Here is a 15277-nt window from a genome sequence, read left to right on the forward strand (position 1 = left end):
CCGGGGAGGAGGCAGCGCCCCCCACCCCACCCCCCAACAACGGCGGGACCGGGCGCGAGGCCGGAGGGCAGAGGCCACCAACCCTCGGGCCGGCCCTCGGGAGCAGCTGCGGGAATGTTTCCGACCCCATCCCCCAGGCCTGGCTTTTCTGAAGCGGCGATCCACCCGGCGGAGACCACTTCCTCCTCGCCCTGGTACCTGGAGAAGTGAAAACCCCATCCCCTAAGCTTAAATCTCCTCCTATATTCTACGTCTCATATTCCCAGAAGTTTACTCTCAAAACATCTGCTGTTGTAGTTTTACAAAAAGTTGTAACATTATTGACTAATTTATAGCTCCGCCACTAGGCAGAGAGCTTCCTGAAGGCAGGGGTCTGTGGTTCTGCACATTACTGCATCCCCGCACTTACCACACATTTCTGGTCCATATGACAGGTAATTAATAAAGCCCGTTTGAATGAATGAACAACTGAATGAATAAATACTTGAGAGCTGGGACCATGGTGGACCACTCTCTGAAAGTTCACTGTGGCCTCCCCTTCCAGCTAGGTGGCCAAATGAAGGAATTCACATTATCCCGCTGTGTGCCACCGCACCTTGGCTGCCCAGGCCTGCTTCCAGCAGCTGGTCCCCCCTCTTGGAGGGGAGCAGAACTTGACATCCCCAAATGTGCCTCTTTGACATAAGGATTCTTTTCAAGAAGCAGCAGACAGCAGAGAAGCTCCGAAAACTGAGAAATTATCCTTTTGTTAGAGATATTTACATTTGTAAGCGAAATCTCCATTTGTAAGTGTCTCCCTCTCTGTACCTGAAAGATAACTAAATGTCTAGGAACTCTTAGTTTTCCTGGGTACCTCCCATGTAGACAGGAAGTATACATGTGATTAAACCTCCGTTTCTTTTTTTCCTGTCAATCTGTCTTTTATTATTTATTCAGCCCAGAACCTAGAAGGGTAGAGGGAAAATTATTTTTCCTCCCCTGCTTCCCTCTTTCAAGAGCCCCACTGCCCTGCTTCCACCTGGCCTTCTCCTTTAGTGCACCAGTTACCCTCCAAATCTTCCAAACGCTCCTGCCCAAGAATTGTCATCAAACCAAGACCACCTGCCCTGCCTGCCACACCACCGCCACCTAAGACATTGGAAGTCCACACATTTCTGGTCCATATGAAGTCCTTGTCATCCCAGCTCTCTCTCCTCCAACACGTAGGAACATCTCAGGCTCTAGGACCCTTCTGTGTCTGTGTCTCCTATCTCATCCTGTCCATTGCCAGATGTTAGAAGGCAGCCAGGCAACAACTCCAACAATTTTTGCAACTTTCTAGCTCCCAAGATTCCCATTAACAATAGCAGCCTTTGTCTGCACTAAATGAGACAAACGAACACGTGCAGCTTAACACACGCGCAGTAACCAAGATATATTACTGCAGCTTGGCCAAGAAAAGTCACTGTGTGTCCCACCAACAATTCCCGTGGAACTTGGGACTGGAAAAAGGACTGAACCAACAGACCTAAAATAATGGTATCTGAGGACTGGTTCCAAAAAAAATGAAGAAACGCAGCTGCCACCAGCAGTTCCCAGTGTGGAATCTGGGGACAGACCCGAGTGCTGGGGTTTTCTACTCAAATGGGGGAATTATGGTCTGGACCACGGGCTGGGGGCTTGGGTTCTAGATGGAATCGTCTGCTAGCTCAAGCTGACTGCCCCAAACTGGAAAGCCACTTAGATCAGGAGATGACATAAAGAGAGTGGAGCTCAAAACCGAGATGATGTAATAGCCTAAAATGAAAAAGAATATGAAACGGTAGATATATATATGTGTGTGTGTGTGTATATATATATAACTGAATCACTGTGCTGTGCACCAGAAACTAACACATTGTAAACCAAGCATATTTCAATAAAATATACACACACATATATATATATAAACTGAGAACTTACTCATGGCCCTCAGAAACAGCAAGAAAGACAGAGAACCCAAAAGCGTTTGCAGGGACCATAACTATGTTACTCACTGTCCCTGAAGCCATCAGAAGTCTCCTTCAGTCCTACTGCTGATGCCAACTCTGTTTAAAAAAAAAGAAAATCCAACCGAGTAAATTTGAAGATCTAATTGACTTTACTCAACAATTCAGTAATGGGAGTGTCCCATCTAGCAAGTAGAAAGGAGCTCTGAAGAGCTCTACAAAATAGAGGTGTTTTATACGGAAAAGGGGGCAGGAAAAGGAAGTTTCTAGCAAAGAGTTGTTAAAAAAGAAACAGACCCAAAATAGAGTCACTTATGCTAAGGTCCATGTCATCAAACCAAGACTTGATTGCAGTTTCAGCCTCTCTGAAGAATGTGACTTTTAACCAGTCAATATGGAATTACCTAGCCACCTCATAGACAGCTGCCTCCCCGCAAAGGAAATAACCCGTCCTCCTGTCCATGACTTCCTTGCCCCACTCCCTTTCTGCTCTTAAAAAACCTTTCCTTTTCTGCAGCTGTTTGGAACTCCTTTCTATTTGCTAGGTGGAATGCTGCCTGATTCATGGGTCATTGAATAAAGCCAATGAGAACTTCAAATTTACTCAGCTGAATTTTGTTTTTTAACAGAGTGGATTACTTCAGGCAAGATCACCTTCCTTGTGGTAATTCCATATTGCCTGGTTAAAGGTCACGTTCCTAGGAGAGGCTGAAACTGCCATTAGGTCAGGCATTAAATCTTGGTTGCTAACATGGGGCTTAGCACAAGTGACTCCATTACGGGCCTATTTCTTTTTTAACACAGCCAATAGACTCCAAACCTCCGGCATGACTCTGAGACATCAGGCTGCAAGACTTGCAGGTGTCTTGGGCCTGTTGAATCTTTCTAACCAACTGCCTTAACCGTCTCTAGAATGTTGATCCCGGTAAATGTACTTCACATGCTAACACCCCTCTAAAGGTGTAGATTAAAGTGTGTAATGTTGATACTTGTGATATTGCAATTTATAATAAGAAATATATATTTGGTCTTTATCCCTGTTTCTAGCACAGACCTCCTAAAAATTTTGGAATTTCCTAAGTAATGAGAGCCATAGAGACGTCTGTTGTTATGTTGATGAATGCCTTGCGGACGCACCTAAAGGTGGGCGGCTGGCTGCTAGGAGGACTTTTGATTAGAGGGTTGAAACATTCAGTCTCAAACCCCTGCCCTCCAGAGAGGGAAGAGGGGGCTAGAGGTTGAATCAATTACAAATGGTTGATGATTTAATCAATCATACCTATGTAATGAAGCTTCCATAAAAACCTAAAAGAAGTGGGTTTGGAGAGCTTGCAGATTGGTGAAACCATAGAGATTCAGTGAGAGGTGAGTGGCGTGCTCAGAGAGGGCATGGACGCGCCGCGACTCTCGCATCCGTTTCCCCATGCATCTCTTCCATCTGGCCTTCCTGTTATATTATATTGTAATAAACTGGTGATCTAGTGAGTGAATGAGTTTCCTGAGTCCCATGAACAACAATAGCAGATTAATGGAACTCAAGGATAGGACTTTGGGAACCTCCAATTTGTAGTTGGTGGATCAGAAGAACAGTTAATAACCTGGGCTTAAGATAGGCATCTGAAGGGGTTGGGTTTGGGAGTGGGTCTTGTAGGACTGAGCTCTGTGAAATCTGATACTATCTCTGGGTAGATAATATTGGAGCATTGCTTGGTGGTGTGGGAAACCCTCCCCCTCCACATATACTGAATTGGGTCTAGAATCTTTAATACTGAAGTCTTTAAAGTCTATCACCATGCCATCACAATGACACACAGACACAAAGCTAAATGGAGGAGGGCCAGGAATTTAGCCAGGGTCTGTTTTTTCCTTACTTATTTCTTTGGGGGAAGGTAATTAGGTTTATTGGTTTTTTTTAAATTGCTTTTTTAATGGAGGTACTGGGGTTTGAACCCAGGACCTCGTGCATGCTAAGCATGCACTCTACCACTGAGCTATACCCTCCCCTCCAGCCAAGGTCTTTTTGAAAGTCCCCTTAGGCATCAGCCTCTTTACAGCAGGAAGAGGAAGCTTGGGATTCCTTCACTCATTCTCCAGGCACAAAAGTTGGAATCTGATTTTAAGTTTGTCTTCATTTTTCCTGGAATCCCCAGTACTGCAATTTTCATCAGTCCCACCAGAGAGCAACCTTTCTGCATAAATGCTCCTACTTGCCACAGCACTTGTGTCATCTCAGCGCACGTGTACTCCCAAGTCTGAGCAGAACCACAGCATGAAGCCTTCATGTCTCAAATACATTCCCCAGACTCTGCAAATTTACCCCAATCTTCAGCCCTCTAGATAGATGATTTTGAAAAGTCAACAAGATGACTCACTGGAAAAAGGCTTGAGAATTTGGGGAGAGAGCATTCTTTGACCTCTAGCAATAAACCTGACACCAGGCATCTGAGGTGAGCCCTTCCTCCTCCCCTTCCCCAACCCTACAGCTGTGGGTCCAAAGTTGCCCCAGTCAGGTTCTGGAAAGAGAGAACTTTCACTGGGGTGAAGGACCTGCAGGAAGTGGCCTCTGGCTCCACAGCCCTGTCTTTACACAGCCTTGGGAGGCTGTGTCAACTTTGTTACCAGGGCGGTTCAGGGGCATGGCCTTGGGAGCCTGAGGATTTCCCAGGCTGTTCCATTAGGGTACAGAAACCCCCTTGGGATCAATGGGCTGTTGGCACGTCAGATTAATAAAAGACACCCCCACACACTCATTTAACTGCTGTACATACACTAGACAAGCATTACAGGGGCTGGCAACAGTTGCACTACGGAAGAGTCGGAAATAAATGCTTCCCCTTTATAATAACGAAGGTGGCCAGTTAACACTGAAGATATCTGCTCTCCTCTGTCTTGGCCACTGCGGTAACTTTCCTGTCCATGCCCTATCCTAGCAGGACCGAGTGTTGTTTGCTTGTCCACAGCCCTGCTAGGCTGTAAACTCTGTGTATGGATCACAGCCTCATCCCCACAACCTGCTGCAGGACCCGTGCTCAACACTTGGGGGCAGAAAAATGATTCAGTGCTTTAGATGAATCCTCTTCTGAGGCTGGGTCGTCGCACAGCCTTGATCGCCACCTCCTGTCTCTAAATAGAGTTAGATTCAGGGATGGATGTCTCCCAGGCTGGAAATACAGACAAGCCATTCAGAATATCTGGGTTTTTTTCTATATCTGAAGCTGGTTTGTGAAAGCCTCTGAGGAACATCTTCCAAATTCATTTCTTCTTTCAATCACTGAATAAATCTTATGATATTAATTGTATGAAGCAATGAGTAAGGCACTGTTGGGAAAATCAGTATGTGTACAAAATAAAGATACTTCCATTTATATATGATACATGTGTGTATCATATATATGCATGTGTGTGATGTAGCTGGAAGAGTCAAGGAAGAGAAAAACTCACCCACCAACCAAATAGTCACTCTAGGTCATAGTACATAAAAATCCTTTATTGTTGAGGAGTAGAGAGAGATGTCATATTTTTAGGACACTACAGAAACTTCAGAGGATCTATAGCCAACACCTGCAGGAACTGGGGATGCTCACTAGACAGTTTCTACAGCCGATGGGGTAGGGGGACGGGGAAGGAGTCGAAGCACTAGAGTGTTACAAGGATGGGGAAGAGAAGGGAGCACATGCGCCTGGGGATGAGGACAGGGCGACAGGTGTCTTCACGATGCAGCCCAGGGGTCCAGAAGTGGAGTGCTGAGGACCCAGAAAATGAAATCACGTCTCTGTCCTGTAAAATTCCCACCAACCACCCACTGGGGAAGCAGGGACAGAGGGAGGGGCATCTGTGAAGGAGAAGTAGACAGAATGGAAGTCTTAACCCTCAGCTATCTCTGCAGCCTTTGGACTAGAAGACTGAACTCTCCTAGCCGCAGGTGCTTGCCCCTTCCCAGCTGCCGTGTTTATCATGACACTTACAAACACCGTGGGCATGCCCTGTGGGGCCCAGGCAGCAAGTTGCAGTGGCAAAGTTCCTATATTCCTGGCGTCCCTGTGAGCCAAGCATACACACAACCCCGTCCAATGCTCCCAGGTGTCAGTGGTCCCCCAGCCTCACCTAGTCCCTCTTCCTCTTTCCAGAAACCTCCCAGAGGAAGGACAGGCAGGGATCACTTCCTTTTTCAGGAGTTTCACATGAATGAAATAAGATGGCACAGTGATCTTTGTTGATCTATTTCATCTAATCTTATTTAAGTGCCAGCCCCAGGGGCCTTGTGTCTATTCTTCCAGGCACCAAATGGGTTGAGAATGCTCTGTTAGTGGTGAGATTATGAAGGCTGCAATTATGGGCCTGGTCCCTCTGAAAGAGCCTAGATCCGCCGGAAAGCATTAAAAGTAGATTTCCGCAATGCTCTTGTTTCTGCCATTTGTATAAAATACTATGGCAAAATTGCACTGTAATTATCTTTATGGCTGATGCATAACGTTGGGGAGAGCATGTCATCCAGATATGGCTGCCTATATAATTATCTGGCCATCGGCAGGACTGAAATAACAATCTGATGAGAGCAAAATGATACAGAAAGTACCATGTAATCAGCGAGTTACGGTTATTATGGCTCTTTGTGCCCTCTCACCCAGCGCTGAATGGGGGGCCAGACCTAGTCTCTGGGCCCCCGGATCAGGCACAGGCAGTTTCATCGAGAGCCAGCTCCCGGTCCTTGAGTCTCCTTTGAGACCAATGAGTGTGAGTAACAGGGTCTCAGGGAGGGGGCAGGAGACTCTGGGATGACTGAGGCTCCCTGATCCCTCTCCTTTTCTCCCCCAACACCTTCTTTCTTTGGAAGCTGGTGCAAAGAAAGCCACCAGTTGAACTGCTATTGCTGTGTGTGGGAAGATGGTGTCGAGGCGGAAATTTCCATGTTTTGACAAGACACTTCCCCGGGGACTCTCACATTGGCATACCAAGTAAGAGAGCTGTCAGCCCATTCTGGCCCAGGGTCCAGCCCAGGAAGCTCCAGGCAGACAGACCAGAGCCCCCAAGGTCAGCCCCCGGCCGTTCCCCACACCTCCCAGACTGCAGCAATCCTATTAAGGCCAACACACAGCGCTGCATGCTGGGCACTATTCAGAACACTTTACCTACGCTCAAAAACACAACCCCACAAGATAATCATATCACCCCCATTTTTCAGATAAGGAAATTGAGGCACAGAAAGGTTGTGTAACCTGGCTAAGGGGACTCAGCTGGTGAGTGGCAGATCCAGGATTTGAACAGAGGCCATGCTCTCACCCATTATGCTGCATAGAGCAATTAAGATATGGTTTCCAGCTATGCCCCCTTAGATTTCAGAGTTCCTTGCATTTCTTCCTAAATCACCCTTGCAAAGAACTACACACTAGACCCAGTAACCTGAGATTCTGAGTGATCTGAACGTTTTCAGCCTGCCTGGGAAGCAAAATGCTTCACCTGTGGATGAGACACGGTATCTGTAATTATCAGATGATGATCTCTCCCTCTTTTGCATGGATCACAAGAGTATGGAGTTCAAACAACAAAAGGTGCCCAGCAGAGAAGCCCAGGGGAAACCCCTCCCTTCCCATTTCCCAGCACTCCCTCCTTCTGCTCAAGAGGAAGCCGGAGTCCATGAGACAGGGGAGAGGGATGAGAAAGAGATGTGTGTGCGTGCGTGCGCGCTCTCAGACAAGCACGCGCCTCTAAGTGTCGGGCACTGGTAGTGTATTTAGGGCATTAATTACGAGCATTAATGCCTATAGCATCAGAGGAAATGCTCCTCTGGCAATCTCCCCCCACCACCCCCCCCAACACCGTCCCTATCTTCTCCCTGACCAACAGTTCATACCTCATTCCGCACTGGGGGGATACTTGAAGGTGCCAAAGCTGGGGACATTCTCTTGGTTCACATCAATGGGAGTGTCTGGGTGAAGTAAATGGTGTAGTTAGGAGGGATTTTTCTGAATATGGCCTTCACCCTGACCCAACAGCAAAGGGCTGCTATGCAGGACGGCTTTGGAAGACAGAGTCGGGAAGAAGAGGAATGCTCTGGTTGCGAGATGGAGAGGAAGCAGAGCCTCCCCGCCCCTTCCCAGCTGCAGCAGGACCATCATATAAAGGTCTCCCTACTCTGCTCCCAGGAAGAGCTGGACTGTGGGTCCGAGCTGACTGGGTAGAAGGGGCCAAGGAACCTTCACTGTGGCTAAGAAAAATCCTGTCTTTCCCTCTGGTGACAAACATGAGGCAGCTGACTGCTGCCTTATCTCTGCCAGTGCCCTGACCCTTCCCCCGCTCTGCCGCACGCGCCTACCTGGCTGGACGTTCCTCTTGCCCATCAGTCCCACAAAGAAGTCGTGCATGTCACCTGCAGAAATAGGGCCAGCACTGTCAACAGCGATGTTCCGGGGCCGATACATTTCCCCAGGCATGTGTCAAGACGTCTGCATTGGATTCTGGTCTCTGTTTCTTTATCTCATCACAGCTTCACTCCCCACAGTTAGCAGGCTATCCCCTAAGCGCAGCCTCTTCACCTATCTCTCCCTCACCCACATTTCAAGAATTCTCTAAAATTCTCTCAACCAGCAGGTGCCTGGCTTAGAATCATCACAGCCACCAAGAGGTCCTCTTGCTTCCCGATAACCTGCCAGCGGAGGGAGACCCCACCGCGCCCCTCACACCTGCTTCCTCCCAGCTCCCAGTGGCCTCTTGCGGTGAGGGAAGGCTGGCTGAGCAGCTGCAGCGAGCATGCTGTGTGGGCCAGCCGAAATAGTCTCTGGGCGCCCTGCCTGAGGAGCTCTGGGCAAGCAGTCAGCAGAGACGGGGAGGGAGAAGAGGCTACTCACGTTTCTGGGGAAGTGGTGATTCCTTAGGACCTGTGAGAACAAGAACAAGCAATTGTTCCCTAAGCCATCTCCAGCCTCCTCCCCACCCAAAAGGGTCTCCCCATCCTATTTAATCTTCAGAACCCTGCCCCACACGCCCCCCTCCCTGGGGCTGCTTCCTACCCGTGCCAGCCCGGCTCAGCACTCCAAGCAATCCGTTCAGGGAGACTAAGCGGCTGTCAGCGAGTCTCCGGAGCAAGGACGGGGGCAGCTGGTGCAGGCTTGCGTCCTTCTAGGGGAGAGAGGCCAAGAGGGCTGAGGGGAGGCTCACACCCAGTCCACTCACTCTTTCCCCACAAGAAGCAGCCTCTCCTTGAGCCCACCACAGCTAAAGCTGACATCCTGTTTCTTTCAGTGTTTCCTTGGGTTTACACTAGAAGAGAAGTGGGCTCTCAAGTGTGGTCCATGGACCAGCAGCATCCACGCTGGGAGCTTGTTAGAAATACATGATCTCAGTCCTCCCCCAGACCTACCGAGACAAAATCTGCATCTTAACCAGGCCCCCAGGTGATCCATATGCGTAGCAAGTTTTGAGAAGCACTGGAAAAGGGAGAACATTGGGCGCCCCAACTGTCCCAGTTTGCCCAGGTATGGGGAGCTTGCAGTGCTCAAGCCGGGATGGCTCCGGGAAAACCGGGGTGCTGGTCATGCTATCTCCCAAGCTCAGAGGGTCCCTTGGGGCCCTCTCCCAGCTCCTGCCACGTCTCAGTGAGAAGGCCCCTGGTTCTTTTCTCCCTGGTACATCAGGAAGTGGTTTGACCAAGGATGTGGTTGCCCCATTAAGTAAGTGAGCCATGAATTCCTCCACTCACATGAAGGCTCATTAGCCAGAGCAAGTGTCCTTCGGTCTGTGCTCCACGACTGAGTCACATACCTGGGGACAGGTGGGGGGCAAGCACACCGGCAATCCTGAAATCCCCCACTCTGCACTGTGTCTCTGGTTGTTCCTCTCCCTGCACTTCCCATCGCTTCTTGCTCGCTCGTCTCCATCAGCTTCTGCCTCTGGTTTTCTCTCCATCTCCCCTGTCTCCCCTGGATTTAGAATTTCAGGGAGGCAGCATGCTCATCAGAATGAAACTTCTTCTCCTCCACAACTGAACCCCATTCTAGACCTGCTGCCAAGCAGGGGCTCTTAATCATCTCGATTTTTTTAGCAACGTGGGCACAGACCACACACCCAGTTATTTGCGGCTGCAGAGAGACAATGACAGTGATCACGCTGGGAGGTTTTCACCTTGAATCTCAGCGGTGCCTCTCTCTCCAGAGCCCTGGGGCCCTTGGTCTGCTGAGCACACACAGGTGCACATTTATACAGGGCTCACCCCAACACATGCCAACCTGGCTGCCCTCGTACGTACATCCAACCCTCGTCTCATCCCAACTGCCCTCATGCTCACGGACCTGCAGCAAGAAAGGGCAGGACAGCAATCTCTCTTTTTAACTGACCACGAGGAACAAGGTCTTGAGGCAAGTTTGTCTCAGAGGAAGAGACCCAGATATTCCGACTATCTCCAGCTGGAACCTTGGGCTCTGAACACAGTGTCCAGCCCACGCTTGGCACACTTTGTTTGGTTTTTGAACTGGTCCTGGTCTTTTGGACCTGGTGCAACTGCTGCTACCCACAACGCTGCCAGCCTCTCGTGCCCTGGGACACCCCACAAGCTGGACAAAGGCTGGTGACCTCTCTCCTTGCCCAGCACACGGCTTCCCACGCAGCCACTCCCACAAATTGTTCAAGTACTCTGCCTGTGCACCTCCTGTGATGAGATGCTGAACGATTTGAGCTGGAGAGGCAGACTTCACACACTGAATTTGTAATAAGTTCCACCTGTAATCATCTTAAAAGCATTTGTAGCGATGTAATTGCTGTCATTTCAAAACCTTGAAAAGACTTCCTCCCTGCTCTCCCCTGGTACCCCTACCCTGACAACTCCTATTCTTTTTCTTAGAGGAACTTTGGAAATTGGGGCCTGTTTTGTGTTTTTTCCCTATCCTGACTAAGCAGAGGCCAGAGGAGGACACGGGAGAGGAGAGAAGAAGGGGCTGGGATCTTGGGAGCACCTGAGGTTATTGGGGGTGGATGAGCAGGGGATGAGGAAATTATTTTAATTTTAAAAACAAAATAATATACATAACCGATAGGTAAAACAGCACACAAGTGACCATTTGGGAGAGAAATTCTGACTGTTTCATGCCATCCGGGGAGCGGGGAGGATCTGTCCCCCGTGCAAAGGGACAGAACCTGGGCTGGACCATAGAGAACCTGAGACCACGCCAGCCTGTCCCTCACAGTACCATCCAGTCACCGAGTCACCAGACAATCAATTGACCAAACGACCTATTAGTAGGTCCCGTACAAGGTGTTAAAGACACACAGAGGGACAGAGACACTGACAAACAAACCTGGAGACAGTGAGAACACGAGGCCACCAGAGAGGCAGGGTAATCCAACCCTCCGATGGATAATACAGGTGACTCCTGTCGGCCCGCCCCCTCTTCCTCCCTACAGCTGTGGGACAGGCAGAGTGCGGCTCCCACGGTGGTGTCCAGTACTCTGCCAGGGCGGGCACAGCTGGAGGGGGTGCCTTACCTTGCTGTGGCCCCCACCGGGCACCACCTGCTCCTGGGACTCCTCACAGACAGCCCCAAAACTCCAAGCCAAGCTGAGGGCCAGGATGACTGCAAACAGCAGGGTGCTCCGCATGGTGCCTAGGAGGGCAGAGGGACAGGACAGGGAAGGCGGGGAAGAGAAGAACACAACACATGGGCAAACGCAGGGGACATTCACGACCAGCAGCCTGGCTTGACCCTGCTTCCCCAGCCCCCAGCTCTTCCATCCAAGCTGTGGTCTGGGAGAGTCTCTGAGCAGGAGGGGCTCAGTTCCCCTGCCCCCCATCACGTGTTTCCCCAGGACATGCACCTGGCAATGAGCGACGGTGCGGTGGTGCGGGAGCCCTCGGCTCCCAGGGAAGACGATAGATTTAGAGGGCGTGCATGGGTCTGTTTCCTTAGTCAGCTTGAGGAGGGAGCCTTGATGCTGTTTTCCAGTCCTAGGTAACCCCAAGACTTGGGCAAAAACTTTCTAATATTGGAAGAATCAGTCTGTACCCACAGGTTCCAAACATTACTCCAACCCCTATCCACTCTTTCTGCTCACCTTCCCAGTGCCTTGCTCCCCGATCAAAGGCTGCCACCTTTATCCCTCCCTCCTTTATTCCCTCCTGACTCTGCCCCTGTCCTTTGGTGCCAGCTCCAGTCCATCCAGCATGCTCCCGCCCGTGCCTACCTGTGGAGCAGCTCTGAGCCCAGGGCAGATGGTCTAGCAGGATCGGGGAGCCGGCCCGGGGCACTGCCCGCTCCCCGCACACGCTGCTGGTGCTGCCGTGAAGAGAGAAACAGGGAGTGGAGGGGCTCTGGAAATGTGGCAGCCACTCCGGCCCAGCTCCCTGATAAAGGCTCTGGGAGGGTCTGGGGGAGCCGGGGGAGGGGCTGAGACTCACCAATCCCAGGGTGGCTGGAAGGGAGGAGGAGGCTGGTGGGGGGAATGGGGATATGGGCTGCAGCCACACACACACACACACACACACACACACGCATGCACAACACACACACACACACACACACACACACACACACAAACACCCCCCACAAACCCAGCCAGCACTGAGCCGGGGCTATCCAGCAGCCCACTTTCAAATAGCCCCTGAACTGGGCACGCTAAGCAGTGATGTTGCGTATGGTTTGTCACAAAATTGCCATGCCAGAGCTAACTCCCTGGGGTTTTTCTCCTCCTTGTCCACCCACCAGCCCCTTGCTTTAAACCTCCAACCTCAACTGCCAGGCCAAAACAATTTCTGGCAGGTGTTTCTCTAGCCCTCCCACCAGCAGGACAACCAAGCTCAGGTCCCTGAGGATCGGGAGGAGAGGCTGGCATCCCCTCCAGTGCTCAGTTCTCCCTCTGCCCTCCTCCCAGCTGCAGCTGACCCACCCCATTGGTCCTCAGACCAGTGGAGGGTCAGTACTTCTCCCCGCAAGTGAATGCAGAAACCTCCAGCGTCTGCCTCCTTCCACCGTCACCCTAGCGCTAATGCCTCCCCCTTGGCCTCCCACGCCACTTCTTGACCTCTGACTCAGCCTAACTTAGTTGCTTCCCTCCAGGGTTCTAACTTCTGTCCTGCCTGCTGACAGCTCTGCAAGGAGGAACAGAACACAACCCTGAGCTGTCCCCCTACCCTCGCCGCCCCCGCTCCAGCACTGGTCTCTTCATTGCTTCTTTCTCTCCTCATAGTTACATTCTTCCCGCTCTAATCTGTCTCCCTGCAGCTCGGGCGTCTTCTCCCCTGAACTTGCAAGCCTCCGGTTCACGCCCCGCAGTGCAGGGGCCTTACTCTACCCACTTCACACCTAACGCAGAGCCCCAGGGGAGAGTCAGAGTCAGAGTCAGGATCGGGATCCCAGCAGACCCAGAAAGAAAAAACGCTGCTGTAAGAGACCGGGGGAGGCAGAGTGAAAGCCTGCCTTAGAGCAGTCGCCACTCGCTATGATGGGTGCGGGGTTTGAACATTTGCAGGGCGCGTCAGCAGAGAGCTATGCAGTTGATTTTCATCACCACCGCCGTGTGAGTAGGAAATATTCCCATTTTCAGATGAGGGAACTGAGGCTCAAAAAGTACAGTCACATGCTCCGGGACATACAGCTACTGGAGAACCAATTCAAATTCAGGATTTTCTTACTCCAAACCTCCCCTCCATTTTACTGCACTGGTCTGAACTTTGACCAGTAAGGGAACAGTTAAGTCTCCCAGAAGGGGTGGGGGTCCACCTCTTGAACAGACCTGGAGATTTGGGACCTTGTGCTTTTCTGCATCTTGGGGTTGGGAAGAGAATCAAAGCTCTGTTGCATATTTACTATGAAGACTCCTGCTCACTGGTGCCTTCCCCAGCCACCCTATTTTAAATTACTACCACTGCATCCTCCGTACCCTCTCCTGCTTCTTTTCTTCATGCAGTTATTACATCAAACACATCAAAGTTTTACTTACAGTCTGTCTACCCCACCCCTTCTAGAATGTCAGCATCACAAGGGCAAGGACTTTCATCCGTCTGTGACTGGATTCCTAGCTCTATAGTATTTGGCGTAAAATAGATGCTCAGTAAAAATTTATTCATAAAACGAAAAGGGAAGCCTGAGTGCAGCTTCCTGCATTCCAGCCCACAGTGTGGCTCCTCCATAGATCCTCTCCGGCGGTGCCAGGGTCCTGAAATGTTTGTCTCCCCCCTCCCACAACCCCACCCACCCCAGGACAAGTCACTCTGGCTGCACAGGGCCCCACGTTCACCCCAGAGGGCGGCAGCTAGGTCTCAAGGCCACTTTATTATGTGAGGGGCTAATGGGGCCCCATTACCCAGCTAATTGCAGGGATGTGTGGGGCGACCATGGCCCAGGGCCCAGCATTGGGAGCCTTTGGGAGGATGAAGGGTAGAAGCTGAAGGCTGTTTACATGTAAATGGCACAACTGGCTCACACCTTTGAGAAGCTCAGGTGCTGTTCCTAATTGGGCCTAACCATCTCCCACCTCCCCGCCTCCCCTAACAATCTGGAAAAGGAGGTCCAAGCTGGGCAGGCTGGAGTTGGGGGTGCAGGAGGAGGAACGTGTTAGACTGAGGGCTAGGGACTAAAGCCTCCCGGGTCCCATCTCTGCGTCAGCCTCCCTCCCCACACCAACCCATCCACCCATCCACCCCTGCCCCCAAGTCCTGGCACCAGGGAAGCAAGGCTTCAGCAAAGGTCCACCATGAATAATGTCCTTTGATGTTGAGGCATCTCACGGAGGATGGCAGGAGCCAAGGATGGGGGGAGCAAGGGATTGGCAGAGAGAATTGATCACCCCTTGATCTTTGGGATTAGCAAAGACTTGAAAGAGCTGATGCTAAGCTAAATCCGAAAGGCGATGAAGGAGGGAGGCTTCAGAGGGCTGGGGCAGCCTGGGCCTCACCTTGCCACAAATCATATGCAAATGGCATGTAAAGGGGGTGTTGCAGCTGCAGAGAACCTGGGTGTTTTTCCCTTTGAACACTTCCTCTTTATTTGGGCCACATCTCAGGCCCTAACTGTCACTAGCCCAGAGGAGCAGGGTCCCTGGCAGACCCTTCCTCTGGAGCTCCGCCTCTTTTTTGCTGGGGCAGGTTGGAGGTGAGGCCAGGAAAGGACTTGCTGAGATGAGACCATTTAGTCAGCTGCCACTGGGGTCAAGATGCAGGCTGACCCAGCACTTGCTTGTGAACACAAGATGGCCTGCATATGTCCACCATGTGCACAGCTTGAGTGCAATATGTGGACCCTCTCAACATCCTGGAGGGGTGCTGAGGGAGCGGCCAGGGCCACATGTGACACTCGAGGAAGATACCAGTGAAGAATGGAAGGATG

General features: G+C 51.0%; 1 protein-coding gene across 2 annotated transcripts; it reads right to left on the reverse strand.

Annotated features, from left to right (window-relative positions):
- Positions 1–5433: 5433 nt before the first annotated feature.
- Positions 5434–12285, reverse strand: TAC3 (tachykinin precursor 3). Of its 2 annotated transcripts, none has more exons than XM_010946277.3 (7): positions 12138–12285; positions 11442–11560; positions 8975–9083; positions 8813–8842; positions 8281–8334; positions 7819–7893; positions 5434–5710 (listed from the first exon to the last, which is right to left on the reverse strand). In XM_010946277.3, exons 2-6 carry the CDS (start codon positions 11553–11555, stop codon positions 7820–7822), a joined length of 381 nt encoding a protein of 126 aa, XP_010944579.2. In that variant the 5' UTR covers positions 11556–11560; positions 12138–12285; the 3' UTR covers positions 5434–5710; position 7819. The 2 variants fall into 2 exon arrangements, with proteins under 2 accessions (XP_010944579.2, XP_074232017.1); XM_074375916.1 differs by having other exon boundaries at positions 5434–5799.
- Between the last annotated feature and the right edge of the window lie 2992 nt (positions 12286–15277).

This window comes from Camelus bactrianus, chromosome 12 (assembly GCF_048773025.1).
Source record: "Camelus bactrianus isolate YW-2024 breed Bactrian camel chromosome 12, ASM4877302v1, whole genome shotgun sequence".
NCBI classification, from domain to species: domain Eukaryota; kingdom Metazoa; phylum Chordata; class Mammalia; order Artiodactyla; family Camelidae; genus Camelus; species Camelus bactrianus.